General features: G+C 39.6%; 1 protein-coding gene across 3 annotated transcripts in view; it reads left to right on the forward strand.

Annotated features, from left to right (window-relative positions):
• The window catches only part of LOC149187038 (Protein kinase superfamily protein), a 409,207-nt gene that overhangs the window by 148,413 nt on the left and 238,985 nt on the right, over positions 1-21,809 (forward strand). For all 3 annotated transcript variants that reach the window (XM_089411266.1, XM_089411265.1, XM_089411264.1), the window contains exons 8-9: positions 4,096-4,239; positions 16,519-16,606. In XM_089411266.1, coding sequence (XP_089267392.1) covers positions 4,096-4,239; positions 16,519-16,606 — 232 coding nt within the window. The remainder of the gene's footprint in view (positions 1-4,095; positions 4,240-16,518; positions 16,607-21,809) is intronic.

The following is a 21,809-nucleotide window of genomic DNA, read 5'->3' on the forward strand; positions in this document are numbered from 1 at the left end:
TTTTTCTTTTTAGTTGCATCCACCTTCAGGTCGTCATTCTAGGCCTGAACTTAAGTTTAAGTAAGGGGAAGGGGAGGTTAACTCCTTGTGGACCCAATGGACGAATGTGGACCCAGATGGGAAATATGGTGAATGGGGTTATAGTGAGCGGAGGGGAGTGATGCATATGGTGTTGGGAAGCGGGACCCCACAACGAAAATCGGGGTTTCCAATGTAATGCCACCCCTAAAGCTAGTAGCCAATAAAGGAGATCCCACGGGACTAGGATACAAGGTTAACCATCAAATTGGACAAGTGAGACAAGAGTAGAAACCAAGCGCACTCTTCCCGCCGAATGCCCCCACTAATCCATGTCCACAAGTATCAATGATAAGTAAACAAAATCACCCAACTACACAATGAGATGCCATACCTTTGGGTAGCAATCGTGGGACATGAGTTACCCCGACCTTTGTTTTCCCACCCTTCCTCATATGCCTTTTTCCTTTTATTGATTTTTCTTTTATAATTGTTTGAGGCTCCAGTGGATGAGAGCATGAGGCGTAAGATATAATTGGGAATACCCCCTGATGGTGGTGTAGTTCATCGCCCGCTAGGGATTGGGACAATCACGAGTTCCTTAATGATGAAACGGGTTGATATGAGGGACCCTAGGAACCAGGGTGATGGCCATAATGATAGGGGTAGGGCTCATGTTTGGCGTTTTCCCATGTGCTAAATTTGTATGTCCTGACCATATTTTGCATTTTATGGTACATTTCCTATTGAGAGTGGCAAAATTATGGTTTTCCTTTTCTTTTTAGTTGCATCAACCTCCGGGGCATCATTCCAGGCCTGACTCTAAGTGTAGGCAAGAGGAAGGGGAGGCTAACTCCTTATGGGTCCAATGGACGAATGTGGACCTGGATGGGAAATATGGTGAATGGGGTTATAATGAGTGGAGGGGAGTGATGTCTATGGTGTCGGGAAGCGGGACCGTGCAACCAAAATCAGGGTTTCCCATGTAATGCCACCCCTAAAGTTAGTAACCAATAAAGGAGATCCCATTGGACTAGGATACAAGGTTAACCATCAAGTTGGATAGAGGACACAAGAGTACAAACCAAGCCCACTCTTTCCGCTAAATCCCCCCACTAATCCATGCCCAAAAGTGTCCGTAATAAGTAAACAAAATCACCCAACTACACAATGAGAAGACATACCTTCGGGTTTGGAAGGCCCACCTTCAAACATACGATTGTGACAGATGGGCGAGGGAGCATATGGTTGGCTCAGGTGGTGGAGATAATGGTAGATCGAGCTATCTAGTGGCTGCAAGAGGTTGTTGGCTGAGGGCCATCTAGGAGAAAATTTTTCTCCTCTGCATACTACCCATGGGTGGTGGTTAACAGGAATCACAGGTTCAGATATGCTTCATTGTTTGCCCATAATGAATATGAATGATCTTGTCCTCTTACAAAGCTTGGATATATAAACTTCAGACTTCGAACAAGGCCATAAACTACAAACTTCCGATAAATGCCACTGACTTTCTTTCAAGATGATTCAGAGAGAGAGAGAGCTTCTTCTTTTGAAGAGATGACTACTGTAGTGTTGTCTGTAAATATGCCAACTGGAAGTGATCTTCAAAATGCCTTCTCTTGACCTTAGCTCTGATACCATGTTGGAAAATCAAGAAAATTGTAGGTTAAGGTTGATTTTCCCTACTTGATAATTACTTGTGAACTTTGTTTGCTTCTTATTAAATTCTTTGTGTTCTTTTTCTTCATCAAAGCATTTACTAAAATATAAACATGAAGATCACAAGAGACAATAAACACAAGATGTAGGTTCCACGCCAGGTAAAAGCCCCACAATTGGGGAAAAACCCGAGCAATCCTCTTCTTTTCGAATCAGATCAAATGAGATATCCAAGACCAAGACCAAGACAACTTCCTCCATAAGATCCCCAAGTAAGCCCTCCATTCTCTTGCGAAGTTTTATCTTTCAACTGATCTGTCACAGGCTCATATTTTACAGGCTTTGTAGACCTTCCTTAGCTCGCAAATCCCAGTTATTACAGTCCTTTATCAACTCACATATTATAATCATTATAGTCCTTTCATCATCTCACATATTATAGTGCTTCATCAACTCGCATGTCATCACAGGAACAGACTTCGTTGCTCGCATTTCTCCTCAGGAATTTGGATCCTTTTCCAGGTCACTTGTCACACAAGATTCACATCCTTTTCAGAACTTTTACCACAAAAGAAAGTCATGTCTATGTCTTCAATCTTTCTCACAGACCAACAACAATCTTTCTTCTCTTTTTTATGTCTTCTCCACAAAAAGAAACTTTCTTATAATCATCTGATTTTTCCACAGAACTTCCACGATTTGCTTGTCTTTTTGGATGAGGATGTATGCCAATATATAGTTGATCTCCCATGTGAAGATACACGTCCATTGAATGAGCCAACTTATCATCCTGGAGGGCCGACTTGGTCTTATGAAGGACAATTTGAGTCTTAACAAAAAAATCTTTTCTTTTTCTTACAAAATAGTTTAAATGGACTTTGACTCAACAATTTCTAGAAGCATGAAGAACATGATAATAATTTTCTTTTTCTTCCCTTTACATGAAATACAAAACAATATAAGTACAGATTATGAAGACCGAACCTAGTTACTTTTCCAATAGCTATTGCCTTTGGTCAAATGTATAAGGCGCTATTGAGGCGGTTGGTAGTCTACAAACAAGGCATACCTTGCTTACATTCCACCAATGCACTTTATGTTAGTTTTTGGTAGCATTGAATGTGCTCTAGCCGTGAAAATTGTCGGAGAGGCTAAGGCACATGAGTTCTAAAGAACCCAGCAACCGTTTGGTGAAATTCCACCTGAATTGTATTTTATTAAAATAATTAATATTTTTAATGGGGTTCCTAAGTCTAAACTTAGGGAAATTAAAATATTAATGGGTATAAATCAAAATATGGGTGAGAATGATCTAGAAGGTGGAGCAATTCATGTTTTAATCTTAGCCATTGATTAGAGACTTAATCTCAGCCGTTGAAGTGTCAACGAGAAAAGTATAAGAAGGAGGCTTGGGGTTCATTTAGAAAGACACACTGAGAGAACAAATTGATCTAGAGTTCGATTTCTGGGGCTAGGAAGCTGAGAATTCGAACTGAGTGATCATTCTGCAACAAAGGGGTAGGGATAGTTTGGGAGTACTGACAGAGAGGCGGAGAGAATCTAGTGGAGGCAACACAACAGCTAGAAGGATTGACGCGGGGCCAATCTGGGCCACGCAGGCCTGACGTAGAGTCAGCGCAGAAGCAGAAGTTGTCCTCCACACAGAAAGCCGGAACTGCCAGAACAACCGGGAAGGTTGACGCAGAAGGCATAAGAGACAACGCAGAGCTGGCGCAAAGCCTGTAAGGCTGACGTAGGGCCTACGCAGGGCCAACACAGAGGTAGATGGGGTTAGCTAGTTTTGCTACCGGATCAGCCGGGGGAAGTGAGGTAAAACTCTCAGTTTTCTGCCATTGTATTTTCTCTGTCACTGGATTGTCGGGAGGGCATCCAACACTGTATTCATAATTACTGCTTAATAATAGAAAACCCTCAAAGCTACTGCACCGGTTTTCCTGCATTGGGTTTTTGTGGACTATTTTGTCCAAAAGTAACTGTGTCCTATGTATCTTGTTCTTTGCCCAATTTTCTGTTTCATGTAATCAAGTTTTAAGTAGTGTAGGCTGCAGAAGTAATTTGCTTCAGTATTCAGAGAATAACTTGATAATGTATATTAAAATCAAGTAGGTGAGGTAGATTCAGATTTGCTGCAGTAGGGGTTCCTTGAGGATTAGGAATTTTCACACTTAATGGTATAATGTAGGGTGCTTTATATTTTTTTGTCACTTCATAGACATTTATTAGAAGAGTATTTGGTAAGGATTAATATTTAAACTTACCAATGCATTATGTTAAAAATGTTTTGTGTAGAAAGTTAGCATTGTTATTACAATTGCTTCACTATTTCATGCATCATCTTGAATAGAAAAAATCCTTTATTCAGGGCATAAAAGAGTATGGTTTTCGGGATTGCAGGTGGTTGTGCCAAAAACATATTCCAAGTACACCTCAAGGAAAGTTATAACCACAGAATGGATTGAAGGGGAAAAACTGTCACAAAGCAAAACAGATGATGTTGGAGAACTGGTCAACGTTGGTGTAATATGTTATCTCAAACAGGTTTAAATGCTTATCTCATCTCTTTGTTCAGGTTCATCATACATTTTTTTGGTATTTACTATTTCCCTGTATTGTTTAACCTTTATTTTTTAAGTACCTGAATTTCTGTATTTCTCATTTTCCTTTCCGTTTAGTTAGGGGAGGGGAAAGGAACGAAAGCTGATATGTGCGCTATGTTTTTGTCATCATGGATCCATGGTATAGAATAATATTTGTCATCAATAATTTTTTCGACATTTTTATCTTTATGTCCTTAAATGCCCACTCCTTCCTGAGTTGATAGTTATGAGAAAGGATAGAGTGCATTGATTTTCTGAATCTTGATACTTTCTTTAAGGACACGTGATTGAGAATATCAAGGAAGGTATCCTAATAAAAGCATACCGAAGAAGAATCAGTTAGGCATTCATGATTTTGGGAGGAAATAATAACAGGAGGCATGTTTTACTTAAGCCAGACTGTGTTACAAAGTTCTAAACATAATGAGCACAGGCTATTAATGCCACCTTTTCTTTGCACATAAGTTTTGCTGGAGGTCTGATAGACCTTTCTGACATTTGCATGAATAGCCAATTTGCATTTTACATACATTCTCTGCCTTACCTCTCTGCTAACTAGCCTTAGTTGTTGCATCTCTGAAATCCCAAGAATTGATTTAGTCTCATCTCCACCACAGTAATCATTCAGCTAAGTATTGTTTTAATATCACAAGTTGCTTTGGAATGAAGCTTCAAAACAAATCTTACTAGCAATTGATTCCCAACTCAGTTCTAATGAACTTCTGGCAGTTTAGTTTGAATCTATATGCATGCTAAATCACTTCAACTCTCTCAGAACCTGTGAGTAAGGTAGCTTATTGTGAAGAAAGACTCAAGAGGAGGGCTCGCATTTGTTCCCATAATGAAGTACAGGTTGTCAGTAGCAATTGCTTAGCATTTTTGTGAGATTGCATTGAAAATCAATGACATCATCCTGTTTATATTTCACTTAAGGTATCATCATGGATACTCAATTCCTTGAAGTTTCATCCTGGTACTGATAATCAGTTAGGCTATTTTGCTTATATGCTATCTCATGTAATCTGAATTTGCAACTTGATTGGAGTTTTTCTCCAGGACTGAGAAAAGTATTATAAGTCCCAGAAAGTGTTGATACTAAGAAAGAGGGTGTGAAGTAATTGTATATTGTTCTTGATGGTGATATTCTCTTTTACTTCAGTTCTTTTTCTAGGGTGTTGTCACAAAATCTAGCAGGCCTTAGAGTGGGGTACCCTAACAAGGCCATCACTAGATCAAGTGACAAGAATGGGGTAGTGGCCCACTGTCACCACAGCCAAAACCCCCTACTCTTTACAGATTTTCATCGATGGGAGGAGTCCTAGTATGCAAGAAGGTCACCTAATTGGTATTCTAAGGTCAAGGTATAAGGTGACATGAGTAGGCCTTCCACAAGAAAGACGCAATTTAGGCCCAAGGCTTCAATGAGAAACAATTTGCTTTCTTTGTAGAGACCTGGGGTTGAGAGCACAAGACCTAGGGCTTGATTGATAGGTTGAGTGTTGAGGTGGCCAAAGGTCAAGGTAAGGAGAAAGGGTTTCCAAACATGTATATCAGCAAGATCAAGGCACATGAAAACCTCAAACAAGCCCCTTAGTTGAGTAAGACCAAACTAGGGTTATCTTAGGGCTAGTAACTAGGAGAAAGAAATTTATGGACGAAATTGAAGTGAAATTTATGGATCAAAGTTAAAGTGATCCCCAACAAATGAGGGCCAGTCCCTTATCCTTCGGTGGATGGAGTCTATGAGTTGAATAAATGAGTGAAAGGTTGTTAAGGGGGGGAGGATAGTTGATGCCCTAGCATCAAAAACCCTAACAATTACCTATGCAATGGATCAAGGAGTTTGATGGGAGAGCTAGTTAAAGTTCACCACTAGGATATTCATTCACATGTTATTCATGAGTAATGCATGCAATAATGACATCTAGATACCATTCAATATATATCTATCAAATTAGGGCATAGTAGAAAACCCCTAGATTTAATATATTCCATACATTAGACATTAAAAAAATAGATATTCAACAATAAGCTCACTTACAAAGATAACATGCAAGATAATCCATCCATTGATCTAAGACAGTAGCTCCAAAGATAAACGATTTTCTCCAAATATCAAAGTGCATTCATAGGTCACATCTTTACCACAAGAAAAGAGGGCCAAAATACTCTAAAGAGAGGACAAAATATCCAAGTTGTGACGATGATTTACAACAAATGATCTCTTCCCTACTTATATGAGGAGTCACAAAGTTAATTTTAGCCAAATGCCCCCTTAAAACAATAAAATAATAATGCAACAAGAAGTTAGGTCACAAGATGTCCTAATAGCCAATGACAAAACATAAATGATTGCCCACAAGTGTGAGCCGTAGGGAAGAATGTACTATCGTCATCCATGCACAAGCCCTTTTAGGGCATGCGTTGAGGGCTAAGGGTGCCAAGTGAAGTGTAAAAGCCCTCTAAAATTGGGATGTGAAGGTTGGCCTTCGCATTTATGTCAATCTCTTTTTATGGGCCCCCAAATTGCATCTTGGCGTCAAAATGTGGCCCCATGGGTCTCCAAGTGGCCAAAATGACTATCTCCGCTCCAATGTTGGGGGTTTTCAAGGTGGTGCTAGCCCTCCCATATCTCAGATTGTAAGGCCCTCCTCCTCTGGGCCTTGGATCAACTGCCAACCCTCTAATAGTGCTAAGTCGTCTGGGGGCATGCTGGGTCCAAGTGCATCAATCCCATAAAAGTCATCAACGTAGGGAAAAGTGCTAGAATGTTGTGGGTGTTGGAGGTGCCCATGAGAATGTATGATGCTTTGCTGCTGCTTAAAGTCCCATGGCTTTCAATGCCTCACTTATGGGTTGTTAAAGAATCAAGGGCAATTAAGTGTAGTGTGATTCTTCTTGACTTGATAACAATTTGTGGAGTCTTTTTACTTTTTCTTGTTAGCTTAATCTTCTTCTTCTTATTATTAATGCATGTGTGTGTACTTCATCAAACTGCTACCAAAAGCATAAGAACAAGAACACAAGATGTTGGCTCTTTGCCAGGGCTAAAACCTCTCTTCTCTTGAGAGGAAAACCCTTTAGTAAATTTCTCTTATTGAAGCTTCTTATTGATCAATGCCAAACACTAGACCCTTGACAAGAATATCCTCCAAGTACAAATCAAGTCCTTCTTCCTTTTGCACCTTGTCTCCCCGACACTTTGTTCCTCGGCACTTCGTCCCCTTCTTCCGGCACTTCGTTCTTCTTTCAACTGTTGATTGATCTTGTTACACTTGTTCTAGAAGAGACACTTATCCTTGATCTTTGATGAGACCCTTTCACATGGGATGATGTCTTCCTTTTCTTCACCAACCAACGAACTTGTATGATTGTAATGGGAAGGTTGTTATGACAGCAGAGACAACCTCCTTCTCCTCACACGTGTGACTGTAATAGGCTTTAGAACAACCCTATTAAATTTGCTTTTCTTCCTTGTTTCTTCACTTGAGTGGGAGGCCTTATAGGCCTAGTTTACTAGCCCAAATAGTGAGATATGTTAACTGTGAGTTTATGCTGTTATGACCACAGACAACCTTCCTTTTCCTCGCACGTGTGACTGCAGCTTGCCCTAGAAACAATTCTCTTGGGCTCGGTTGTGTACCCTTCTTCTTCGCTGCACTTGGAGACCCCTTCTTCTTCCTTTGTTCACCCTTTACTCGACTAACTTTACTTTGCTGATTTTAGAGATAAGTTATGACGTTATGAGGGAATGGACAACCTCTATATATAGAGGACTGTCCCTCCTTTAGGCCGCTTGCTGACTGTAGGCCGACTTGACTTCTTTGCTTCAGATTGCTTCTTTTGATGGTGCCACATGCTTGGAGGAGACTTGACTTTGCTTGGAGGTGTCTTCTTTGACTCTAATACATAAGTATACCTAGTGTAACATGCCCTTAAGGTCTTCAACATAATTCTTTTGACTCTTTGACTCACCTATAACACTTTAACATGTGCTAGACCTATTTCAATGAGCAAGAAACTCATTGACATATATTATAAAAATAATATTTCTTTTCTTGAATAAATACAAATATCAAAAGTACATTTATGAAGATCGAACCTAGTTACATTTCCTTCAACACTCCCTCTTAACTAGGGAGGTATTCATACAACATTACAAGGTGTTTGACTATTTTTCAATCTTGAAAAATTCACATAAGAGAAACCAGATTGGAAATCCATCTGTTATAACATCATAGTAACCAACATTGTTTCCACAACAAGGCCTTCACTGACAACTCTATCTCTCAATAGATCAGAGCACAATGTTGGCGAGACGAATGACTTGTAGACACTTTAGTCATTGTCTCTCAAGGTACATACTTACCCGGGTGTTCACTGAGTATGACCTTCTAGGACTATTCTTATCTTGGGTTCCCTGCCCTCAAAGAATATCGGCCCTCTTGCCTACCCTTGCCTTGGATTCCCTACACATCCTCAAAGAGTATCAGATTCCAGATGATTACCCAATCCTCCCATTCTTTCTTCCCAAGTGAAGACAAGAATGTTGTGTCTATCTCTTCCTCTCAATTGAGGAAGACATGCCCAAGTATCCTCTGACAAGGTACTTGTCCAAGTTCCTTTGTAATTGGGAACTTTTTATAACTCCCTCTTAGCTAGGGACTTGTCCATTCATCAACAACTTCTTCTTCGTGGGACTTCCAGCTGCTTGATCTCCTTCTTCTTTTTGATGTCATGAAGTCTTTGTTCGAACTTCTTCTTGGTAGGGCACCATCCATCGATCACTTTCCTTCTTGGTTTTTCATGTCATTGCTTCCTTTGTGGAAAGTGGCCTTCTTGACATATATCAGGTTCTCTTGTCATCTGGCTACTCCTTTGTCGTCCTATGTTTCGAACTACTCTTCACATGGATGCTTCGTTGTACTTGCTTGTTCCCATGCTTTGATCTAGTAGCCCTTCATGACTTCATCTTGATATTTCTTCAACATTAAATGGTGCTTTTGCTGGATGGCTTCTTCACCATGACATCTTCGTAGAGTAGAATCAGTTATCTGCACCTTTCATATCTCCTAGGCCTTCATAGGTGTCAAGGGTCCTTTGATCTTTTCCTTCCTTTGTCAGAGTTGTCCTGCCTTCTTTTGGGAGATGTCTTAAATGAATCTTGTCAGATAGTGATTCTTTGTGATCATGGTGTTCTTCACATGCTTGATCTCTTTCTTCATTTGGTTCTTCTTGGATAGATTAGTCAACCACCTTATGCTCCTTGTGGGAGCACTTCTTCATTGCTTGCTTCTAGGACTAGTCAACGTTCCTTTTTCACTTGCTTCTTAGTCAACAATCTTATACTCCTTATGTGAGTATTTCTTTTTGTTGACCTTCATTGCATTGTAGTACATGCCTTCGAGCATGTCATTGGTGAAAGAGATTCTTTCCTACTTGATCATGTCATAGAACTATTCCCATGACTCAATAATATACATATGATAACATGACTAAACTTTGATGCATACATACCTCATCTTGATTCTCCTTTGATCATCTTATCTTCAATTGATTGTCCATGGTGTGGCCCTTCTCGCTTCATCTTAGCTTGCCTGCATATCATCCTTTTCTTGAATCCCATGAATGGGACTCCCAATGAGACATCTGCTTTTGATTATGAATCTTCTTTTGAATATTCCATCAGAGGATCTTGAAGACCCTTTACCTTGCAAATTTTTCTTTCTTCTAATGATGGAGGTCTTCTAAGATTCTTAATCATGATCAATTTTCTTTCATTGTGGATGAGGTCCTATACTAGGTATGCTCCTTCTACATGAATATCTTGAGCTATATCTACCATGCTCCTATATTCTAGAAGATATTTCTAACCATGCATTTTGTTCTATTTATAAATGCTCCTTCTACATGAGTATTTTGAACTCTATGTACATCATGCTTCTAGATTCTAGAAGATGTTTCTAGCCATGCAATTTTATTCTATTCCTACATGCTCCTATACTACTCAAAACTTTGAAAGAAGACTTTAAGTAAAGAAGTAGACTTAGTCATAGTAGAGATCCGAAGGATCTTCCTTCTTTTGCTTCTTGTCTTCTTCTTTCATTTCTTGAGTCACATGAGCTTCTTCCCTTTTTCTTTTGTTGTTGTTGTCCTTCTTCAGTTTAGGACAATTCTTTTTGTAGTGTCCATATTCTTGGCATCCAAAGCATTGGATTTGGGACATATCTCTATTGTTTGTTCTTCATGGACCAGATTTTCCCTTTTTCTTGGCCATGGTTGCAAATGCTTGCTCCTTTGATCCCACATCCTCTTTTGCTTTGAGTCTAGTTTCCTCGATCTTGTATAGAGACCACATTTCACTTAGTGGGGTGGCTTCCTTCTTGGCATATATGCTTGATGTGAAGTTGCCCCAATCCTCATGTAGAGCATTGAGTATTACAGTTGTCATTTCTCTGTCAGACGTGACTTCCCTTAGCTCTTGAAGTTGATCCCTCATCTTAGAGATCTTCATGAATTAGGGAGCTATTCCTTCCTTTGATATCTTCATTTTGTAAATTCATTTCGTAGAGATATCACTTCTCCATCTGTGGTTACCGAGAATAGCTCTACTAGTTTGTCATAGATTTCTTTTGATGTTTCAATTTTGGAGACATAAGGAATGAGAGAGTCTTTGATGGATTCTATTAGAATCCTTTGAGCTCTTGTCTCATCCTTATTACACTTGGCTAAGGCTTGAGTTTGTTCCTTAGCAAGAATAGTGGTATTCCCTTTGATGTATTCTAGAAGTTCATTCTCCTTGAAAAGTAAATCAATGCTTTTCTTCCATGCAAGAAAGTTATTGGTACCTACCAATTTGTTGCTTTCCTTGCAAAAAGACATTGATGTATATTCAGAAGGGGACATATACTTACTTGATAGATTTTGAGATGTAGTGGACTTGCTTTCTCCTTGAAGACTTGATGGCTTGCCTTCCTTAGATCTTGATGTTCTTCAAGTTGCTTTCTCCAAGTGGACTTGCTTGATGATGAGATTTGCTTGATGGCTTGTAGATGATGTAGGTCCTTCTTTGATTTGCTCTTCTTGTAGGTGCCTTTATATAAGGCTCTTCTTCTTACTTTGTAGTCTTGATGAGTGATAGATGGTAGACCTTCTTGTCCTTGAAGTGATTGAGACTTCTTGGCTTGATGCTTCAACCTTGTAGATGTTCTTGAGATTTTCTTCCTTGATGAGTCACCTTATGAGTGTTCTTGAGATGCCCTTTCCTTGATGTGTCACCTTAGCTCCGATACCATGTTGAAGAATCAAGGGAAATTAAGTGTAGTGTGATTCTGCTTGACTTGATAACAATTTGCGGAGTCCTTTTACTTTTTTCTTGTTAGCTTAATGTTCTTCTTCTTCTTATTAATGCATGTGTGTGTACTTCATCAAACTGCTGCCAAAAACATAAGAACAAGAACGCAAGATGTTGGCTCTCTGCCAGGGTCAAAACCTCTCTTCTCTTGAGAGGAAAACCCTTCGGTAAATTTCTCTTATTGAAGCTTCTTATTGATCAACGCCAAACCCTAGACCCTTGGCAAGAATATACTCCAAGCACAAGTCAAGTCCTTCTTCCTTTCTGCGCCTTGTCTCTCTGACACTTTGTTCTTCTACTTTTGACACTTCGACCTCCTTCTTTCGGCACTTCGTTCTTCTTTCAACTGTTGATAGATCTTGTTGCACTTGTTCTAGAAGAGACACTTATCCTTGATCTTTGATGAGACCCTTTCACATGGGATGATGTCTTCTTTTTCTTCACCAACCAACGAACTTGTATGACTGTAATGGGAGGGTTGTTATGACAGTAGAGATAACCTCCTCCTTGCACGTGTGACTGTAATAGGCTTTAGAACAACCCTATTATAGTCAGCAAGTCGGCCTAGTTTACTGGCCCAAATAGTGAGGTATGTTAACTATGAGTTTTTGCTGTTATGACCGCAGGCAGCCTTCCTTTTCCTCGCACGTGTGACTGCAGCTTGCCCTAGAAACAATCCTCTTAGGCTTGGTTGTTTACCCTTCTTCTTTGCTGCACTTGGAGACCCCTTGTTCGTCCTTCGTTCACTCTTTACTTGGCTTCCTTTACTTCGCTGATTTTAGAGATAAGTTATGACGTTATGAGGGAGTGGACAACCTCTATATATAGAGGACTGTCCCTCCTTTAGGCCGACTTGCTGACTGTAGTCCGACTTGACTTCTTTGCTTTAGATTGCTTCTTTTGATGATGCCACATGCTTGGAGGAGACTTGAATTTGCTTGAAGGTGTCTTCTTTGACTCTAATACATAAATATACCTATTGTAACATGCCCTTAAGGTCTTCAACATAATTCTTTTGACTCTTTGACTCACCTATAGCACTTTAACATGTGCTAGCCCTATTTCAATGAGCAAGAAACTCATTGACATATATTATAAAAATAATATTTTTTTTTCTTGAATAAATACAAATATCAAAAGTACATATATGAAGACTGAACCGAGTTACATTTCCTTCAACATGGGTGTCAATATGCTCCTCTAGAAGACATGGGCCCCATTTAAGTTGCTCAAGCCATGGTTGTGTAACTACCTGACAATTACACACAATTTCCAGTGTTAGCAGCTACATCATTTGATACATTTAAACATTTTTGCATCTAAGTGGACCAAGCCTAAAAGTAATGGGAACTTTGACATTTCAAATAAGGCTTCCCTTCCAAAATTAAGGCCTTGATCTCGCAATGGTGTTATGTTAAAATTGGCAACTAGGGCCAAACTCCATGTGGGTCATCTTATTAATTGAAGTTGATATTTTTCTTGGATCCCTCTCATCGAGAGGTGTAGGATTGATCTAAAGATCATTCGATTCCGATAAGTATTCATGGAGATATGAATTTATTTGTGTTATGGGACAATTCGTCAAGGTCGACAAGCAACCAAATATATCCCACTTGTGCTCAACGTTTTACTATAAAAGGAGGAGGTCTTCAAGTCATTTATACACACACTCTTCTTGTGATCTCTTCCTCTCCACATGTCTTTGGGTTTTGGTGGGAGGAGAGATACTAAGAGTATACGCTGGCCTAAGTCTTATGATGCCCTAGCCGCAGTAAGGAGGATGCCCTAGCAGCAGTCTAGCCACAGTTAAAGGAGGAACATCTAGACGCAGTCAAAAGAGAAGGCTCTACGCAGATCTAAGGAGCAACTAGAGGAGGCTTCTAGCCACACCATTTAAGGGTGCCCTAGGCCGCAGTCAATGAGGGTTTTTATGCAGCAAGAGGAGGCACTTATACGCAGTAAAGGGAAGACCTTAATCCGCAGTTGAGGGTGACACTTACTCACAGAAAGGAGGTCTCTTAGCCGCAGTTGGAGAGGCCCTAATCAACAACAAATGAAGGCCTAAAACCGCTGCCACAAGAGGCTTCTATCTGGCCCTAATCCGCAGTTAGGAAAGGTCCTAATCTGTTGTCCAAGAGGCACTTATATGTTATCCAGGAGGAGCATTAATATGCTGTGAAAGAAGCCCTCAAACCATAGTTAGAAGAGCCCTTATCACAACATTAAAAGGAACCCTCAGACGTAGCAAGGATAGAGATATCTAGCCGCAGAAAAAGGAGGTATCTAACTGCAGTTTGATGTATGATCTATCAGCTGTCCAAAGGAGCTTCAATACGCTGCAAAAGAGGTCAACTAAGGAAGCCCCAACACATCAAGAAGAAGCATGATCAGATTGCTGTAGGTGACAACTCATTACTGTAGATGACAATAATGTGATAGACGTTGTTCCAGGCATGAGACTGTTTATAGAAGTGCAAGCCATAGTCATAAGAGGAAACTGTGTGATGATGAAGTCTGCCCGCAGACTTAGATCAGACCTAGTAGGACTGGTTTCATATGCAGATTGGGTACTGATATACTGATGCATTTATAACTGTTTTGAGGTCTTGTACTTCTGTGTTGCTATGTGCTAGGCCACAGGCCATAGCACCATAGCAAAGGTTTCTTTGGGGCTGCTCTCTCTTAAGTCTATTTTGAAGATCATATAGGAAGCGTTGGACAACCTCAGATATCCTCATCAAATCAACAAGCTTATACATGGGTCAGTTGCAAGCATGAAGAATCATGGACAACAACAACATGGTAAAGCATGGACAACAACAAGTACATTGCAACAAGTACATTGGGACAACAGTAAGCATGGTACAACAATGGCACTGTGTACAACAATGATAAACACTGGGACAATAGCTGCATGAGGTCCCAAATTGTGATGATGGGTGCAGCATGGTGCAACATGGTGAGCTATAGCACATGGACGAGATGCAGCACAATGATAGGTGAAGGAGTCACCTTGGAGAATCAGTTGAAGCAACATGTCTTCAACTGATCTCATGTAGAGATGATATATTCTCTTATCTAGAAAGTCAAAGTGTTGACTTCTTTTGTAAATGTATTATCTCTCTCTCTCTCTCTTTGCTAAACTATTTAAGAACATAGAAGAAGAATTGATCAAGGGTTTCCCCACATTGGGGTTTGTCCCTCGCTAGCGCCACATCTTGTGTCCTCTTGTCTTGGCTTGTCTTCTGCGATTTATGTTTATGTTCTATCTGCAGTTTACTTTAATGCTGATGTGATTGCTAATCTTGAAAAGATATTGAGCTAACTGTGAAAATTGAAATAAATTGCTCTAAGCATAGAACATACCTAAAATTAACATGTTACCTCCCTAGGTAGGAGTCATTAATAGACCATCCTATTAGGTGTTTCCAGCCCCCTAGAGGAAGTGGCATGTCCTCGATCCACCCTTCAATTGATAGGTGTCATGTGAATAATGATGGAATGGAGGGGCAAAGACTTCATGGCCAAGTGCCATGGTCAAAGGGATCAACAATGATGGGCTCCTCATCATGAGTGTACAGATGTGGGGAGGGAGCAATTGTGGATGCATGAGTTAACAACTCAGCCTTTGTTTTTCTGTCCCTCTTGTGCACCTTTTACTTTTTCTGTCTTTCTTTGTACTATTGCTTGTAGATTAAGGCTTACAACTTGCTTTGTATGATGTATAGAAGTTATTTCCCTATTAATGATGAGGAAGCTCATTGCCCATTAGGGGTTGGGACATGCAAGGGTTCTTTCTCATAATATGAAGAGCAACATGTGCTCAGGAACCGAGTGATGACCATAATGAGTGAGGTAGAGCTCATGCTAGGCTTTTGCCCATGTGCTAATGTGTGTCTCGGCCATCTATTGAATTTTGATCTTTTTTTGTTTTTGCTTGTGGCTATCATATGCCTTTTCTTTTTCTTTTAGCTACGTCAACCTCCCAGGGCAAAGTTCTGGGCCCTACCTATGTATGGTGCCAAATCCCAGGGAACCAATGGTCAATTGACCCTGAAGAAGGGAGGTGGAATATATGGTTTATAATGTAAGATGGAACGTGGTCAGTATGGAATAGGGAGATATAGGACCACGCTATCTCAATTGATGTTTCTCGAGTAGTGCCCCTCTTATACCCATTGGGCCATTAGGGGAGGTCCCATTGGACTAGGATGAAAGATTAGTCCACCATTTAAGGTGAGGGAACAAGATCATGGTCAAAACCCCTCTTTCTTCCATGTTGCTCCATAATCCATGTCAAATGCTCAAATACCAACAAGCATAAGCACTCGATTGCAAAATGAATAAAGTACCTTTTGATTGGAAGCCCAACTTCCAACATGTGCTCTTGCAAAATGGGCGAGAGAACATATGACTGATGCAGGTGGCAGGGATATGAATGGCACATCGTCATCGGTTAGTAGTGGCTGTCAGGGGCTACTGGCTGTCCAGCTAGAGGAGATGATGAGAGAAAATTTTTCCTATGGGATCACCAACTTTTGGTGGGTAACATCGGCTACAGCTTTTATTTCTCTGTTTGTTCTGATTTACCAGTATCTAAGAGATCATATTCCCTTCCATACCTTTTTGTTTGTTTCTTCCCCATTTTTCCTCCTTTATTTTTCTTATCTTGTTTTTAATGTAGCAAATTTTACCTTGTAGAAATTGTGAATATGGAAGTATCTGCTTCGCTACCCTTGATGTAGACATATGGCTCATTTCAATTTGTAATAACATAGCAATTTTATTCTTGTGCATTTAAATTTTTAAGAGATCGCTGGTGCTTATAATCAATATGTTAATACTTGCTGTCAATGAATGGTACAGCTGCTTGATACGGGTCTCTTCCATGCTGATCCACATCCTGGGAACATGATTCGGACTCCAGATGGAAAATTAGCTATTCTAGATTTTGGTATTTAGTCTCCTATAATCTTCATCAATTTTGAAAATAATAAGAAAAATTGAAAGGAGTGGTAATTAAAGAATCACTTGATACAAAGGATAATTATATTTTTATATTATGGATGGTACTTTAAGGTAGAAATCTATGTTTACCAAACTTTATATGTCAGTCGATTTTCCCTCATTTATTGATTTCTTTTCTTTGTTGATGTTGCATTTTATCTTTACCTGTTATAATCATAATTCTTCGTATTTAATTATGATTTCTATCAGATGAACTGGGAAAAGGACCTTTTGCCCATCAAAGAAATTATCTTCATCCAATTTGATTAATTTGAGGGGTATTTCTGCCTTTATTTAATGAATTCTTGTTGAAAATGGTGACATAATGTTATTATGAACTAGCTTGATGAAATGGGATTGTTCTATAGCTAAGTTACCTGAAACAAATGTTTAAAGTTTCCGATTGTGTTAAGTCTTGGAAACATCCTTTTCTTTTAAATGCTTCAAATATTACATTAAAATTCAATTAACATGTACATAGAAATTAGATATGAACACTCCAAGGGGGTCACACTAAATCCCTCTGCCAACGTAAGAAAGCAGGATTAGCATATCTGCCTTGGTTTCAACCGGAAGAGGATATATATCATTCCAAGAATAGCTGATCTGGTGGAAAGCCATATTGCCAATTTGATCTGAATGTACATACTAGATACTTCTGCCAGATTAAAGGGCATACTTGTCTCTTGAAAAGTTGCCCAACAATGATGACTTCATGAGAAGGTGTCAATTAACTTGATCATGTTCATCTTCTGACCAGCCTGCTGAATCATGCACTAGTCTCCAAAAAAATTTCCTATCCAATTGAATGGGCTAAGAAAGAAAAGTCAACACTCTGCTGAAACCCATTTTGAAAGCATCCTGGCAACTTTGAAATTCCACATCACATTCTTAACTGTTTCTGGCTTATGGGGAACTACACAACTATCTATAAAGCAAGTACAATGAAGCTTATCCTTGACTGCTAAACTATTACGAAGAACCAAACACCCTAGGACTGGAGTCTTAAGAGAAGATTGTGTTTGGAAGTAACATCAACACTTCCTAATCCTTTGTAGTTGATGATCATGAATGCTCCATCTATGATTGAGGTGATTTTCTATGGATTGAGGTGGCCTAATCTTATTAAATAGTTCCTTCTTTGAGCAATTGATATGTGGCTTCCTGAAAGACCATTTATAGTCAGTCCAAATAGGTCCACTTAATCCAACTTTAATTTGAGCCAACGGTCACAAAGAGTCACTTTACTCGAGTCCTTCTTTCCTATATTTGATTCTATCTTCTTGTAGCCTTTCCTACTACCCTTCTTTGTATTCCTGATATGATGAATCACATCTACTTATGCTTGTTGCCTTCAACAAGACTACAATCTGATTTCATCATGCATTAGATCAATGTAAAGCTTAACGAAATTAGGCAAGGTCTCATAAATTCACACGCCCTAAACAAAAGGTATCTACGAAGGAGCAAGTCCATTCAAAGCAATGGACCCCAACTCTTGATCGTCAACCTGTGTTCCAATGGCAGCCAACTGATCTCAACTTAGTGATCGTGGTCAAGTAGCTCACCATAGTACCTTTCTTGCTCACACTATTGAAATTTGTAGCTTGGGAGGTACTTTGACAACCCCTAGGGTATTGGGTTTGCATGGAGTTGACCCACAAAAATGGAACTTGTGGGCAATGTACCCAAGCAGTGGGCTTTGTACCCAAAACTCCTTAGGTGGAGATGATGGGACAACCAACTACTTGAAGAACTCCTCTTTATGATGTCATGTATTTCTTTTCGTTATCTAGGAGCCTTCATGTTTGGGACTTCTACATAGGGCACTGACCATCCATCCATGAGTCAGCCATGTCATCATTGGAAAGTGATCCATCAATCCACATTTGGCCTTCCTTCATGCCACGTTGCTTTCTTCATGCCATGTTTACATAAGAATCTTTCATCCTACTGCATGTGCATCGGTGGTGGAAGACATCGATAGATCTTCCCTCATTAGCCCTGCATAAATCCTTCTAGATATTTGTTAAAAAATAAAGGAATGAACATTAAAATCAACATGACCTTTGTGATGGTCTTTCATCATGACATCTTCTAGTTTGCATCAACATCCTACATACATATCGACACATATCCCAAAGATATATATATTGTCAAGGGTCTCTTTCTTTTTTAGGCTTCATCAGAGTCTTCATATCTTCCATGGAGATATCATAGTCAAATCTTCTTGATCTTTCGGATGTTGATTGCCTTTACCATGGTTGCATATTCCACGATCTCTTCCTTCCTTTCTTCACACATTTCGTTCCTAGGAGCTTCCAATTAGAGTTCCTCAATTGTAGTCAACCACCTCATACTTCATATGAGGACATATTATGTTGATTTCATATAGTGAATGTGTGACCCGTGCATTTCTGCATCCCTTTGAGGGAGGAGATCCTTTCTTTTGATCATTCTCTTAGGATAGAGCATGATATCTACAACCATATGACATGACTTCCATAATATCAAAAGTAAGCATACATACATCATTTTTCCTTTGGGTCATCTAGACATCCTATAACAACTTCCTTGATTGAAAGAGCTTCGATCCCTTGATCTACTTCACTTTTATGTCATCATACCATCATCCCATGAATTCCACAAGTTTGGAATTCTTGATGAAACACTTGCTTCCCCTTAGGATCGGTGAACCTTTAAATGAAGATTCCATTAGAGAATCTTGAGGATCTAAAGTATCCCCATCAGCAGATGTTTCCATTTGATAGATGTATGATGAACCTTGTACTAGATGACCTTGCCACTTGTGTTTTCAATGAGATTCCCAAGAGCTATATCCTTGACTTCCATAGATTCTAACTGTCTTTCACGCTTCTCTATGATGATATCCGAGTTGTTGCTTTCAATGCTTCTATGATGCCTTGATGCATCCCATTACTTTACTTAGTGAATCATGATAGTCATATCTTAGAAGACTTAGGAACTTGAAAAAACTTATGTGAGGAAGGCTATCTCCATAGTGGAGATCTATTACTTCCTCCTTGAATTTCTTCTTTTCAACTTCCTCCACTTCCTTGGTGATGTGGGCTTCTTCTCTTCCTCTTTTATTATTGTCTTTCTTGAGCTTAGAACAATCTCTCCTATAGTGCCCATATTCTTGACACCCATAGCATTGTATTTTATCCATGTTCTTCTTCTTTTTCTGAGGAGCAAACTTTCCAAATTGCCCCTTTCTTTTTGTCATTGCAGCATAAGCTTGATTTTGCTCACCTGCTCCCACATCAGATTTGGCCTTTAGTCTAGCTTCTTCAATCTTACACATTGACGTTAGGTCCTGGAATGGAGTAGCTTCTTTCTTCCCATAAATACTTGAAGTTACCCCATTCCTCCAGTAGTGCATTTAATACAACTGTAGTCATTTCCCTATTAGACATGACTTCTCTCAAATCTTGTAGTTGATCCCGGATCTCAGATATCGTCATAAAGTATGAGGCTATTCCATTTTCCCTTGACTTCTTTAGCTTGTAGAGTTCTTTCCTTAATGAGATGACTTCTCTAGTAGTGCTTACAGAATACAACTCTACCAGTTTGTCGTAGATTTCTTTTGATGTTTCGAGTTTAGATACTTATGGGATGAGGGGATCCTTGATGGATTCTATGAGAATCCATTGAGCCCTAACTTCGCCTTTCATATACTTGGCAAGAGCTTGAGCATCTTCCTTTCTTGGTTTAGTGATAGAACCTTTGAAATGTTCCATAACCTCATTTTCAATTAGATTCTGACCTGTCCCTTTCTTCCATGCAAGATAGTTTGAAGCCCCAACCAATTTGTTGCTTTCCTTGCAAAAAGACATTTTGACAGATTTAGATGTGGACATAAATACACTTACTTGATAGGATGCTCCTTCTTCTTGCTGCTTCCTCGATGTTGATGATGATATAGATGATAGGAAACTTCTTCTTGATGTAGTTTTCTTCAAGAATATTCCTTGATCCCATAGAGAGTGAGATGACACTGCCTTTTGATCTAGCTTCCTTTGGAAGAATTGTCTTCAAAACACTTTAACTTGAGTAGATGTAGGGTTTTGTCCTTCTCCCTCTTGATGATGATCCCAATACTTATTTGTAGACTTCTTTGATCTAGAGGTATGATGCTTCCTTTGACTTCAAGATGATCTTCGCTTTGATGCGTTCCTTGAGATTTGATCCTTTTGTGTTTCTTGATAAGATGCCCTTCCTTGACTTAGTCATCTTAGCTCTAATTCCATGTTGAGAAATCTAGGGCATAGAGATTAAGTGATTTCTCTTCTATTAGTAATTGCTTGTTGTTGATTTTGGGTAGCATCAGATGTGCTCTAGCTTCGAAATTTTGTGGAGGGGCTAGAATACATGAGATCTCCAAAACCTAGAAATCATTTGGAGAAATTCCACCCAGATTGTGAGTTATTAAAATAATTAATATTTTTAATGGGGTTCCTAAGTCTAAACTTAGGAAAATAAAAATATTAATGGGTATTAATAAAAATATGGGTGAGAAGCTTCTAAGAGACGAGGATCAAGTTTGTTTTAATCTTAGCCGTTGATTAGGCCCTAGGGACTTAATCTCAACTGTTGATTCATCAACAGGAAAAGTATTAGAGGAGGCTTGAGGGTTAGTTGGAGATACACCAAGTTGATCAATCAGTTCGATTTTTCTGGGGCGTGGTTTGCTGAGAAAATCAAATGAGTGATCTGAGTTGTAGTGAGAGGGGCAAGAGCAAAGATTTGGATCGGAAAGGAGTTCCAAGGAAAAGACTCAAAGAGTACGTGGTAGAGACGCAGCATTAGCAACAGAGAGGCAGCGCAGAGGCCTATGTAGCCCAAGAGGGGCTCACGTAGAGCTGACACAGGCCAGGAGGGTCTGTTGCAGTGGCAGTGTAGAGTATTCGTCAGAAGTTAGAGATTTTGCTGGAGAAGCGAGGTTCTGAGCTAGGAGCGCTGAACAACAATCTTCCTCCAGCAAATCAATCCAGCAGAAAGGGTGACGCAATCTTCTAGAGGCAAGACGCTGGCCCAAGCAGTGATTGCGCAGGGACTTCGTTGTGTTGGCCGGGAGGGTCAGATCACTCATTGGATCCGCTGTGACTTGGGGAACGAGGTAAACCCTC

The sequence above is a fragment of the Pinus tabuliformis genome, chromosome 3_1 (assembly GCF_031772625.1).
Source record: "Pinus tabuliformis cultivar Carrire ecotype Pingquan chromosome 3_1, CPIR1, whole genome shotgun sequence".
Classification (NCBI taxonomy): Eukaryota; Viridiplantae; Streptophyta; class Pinopsida; order Pinales; family Pinaceae; genus Pinus; species Pinus tabuliformis.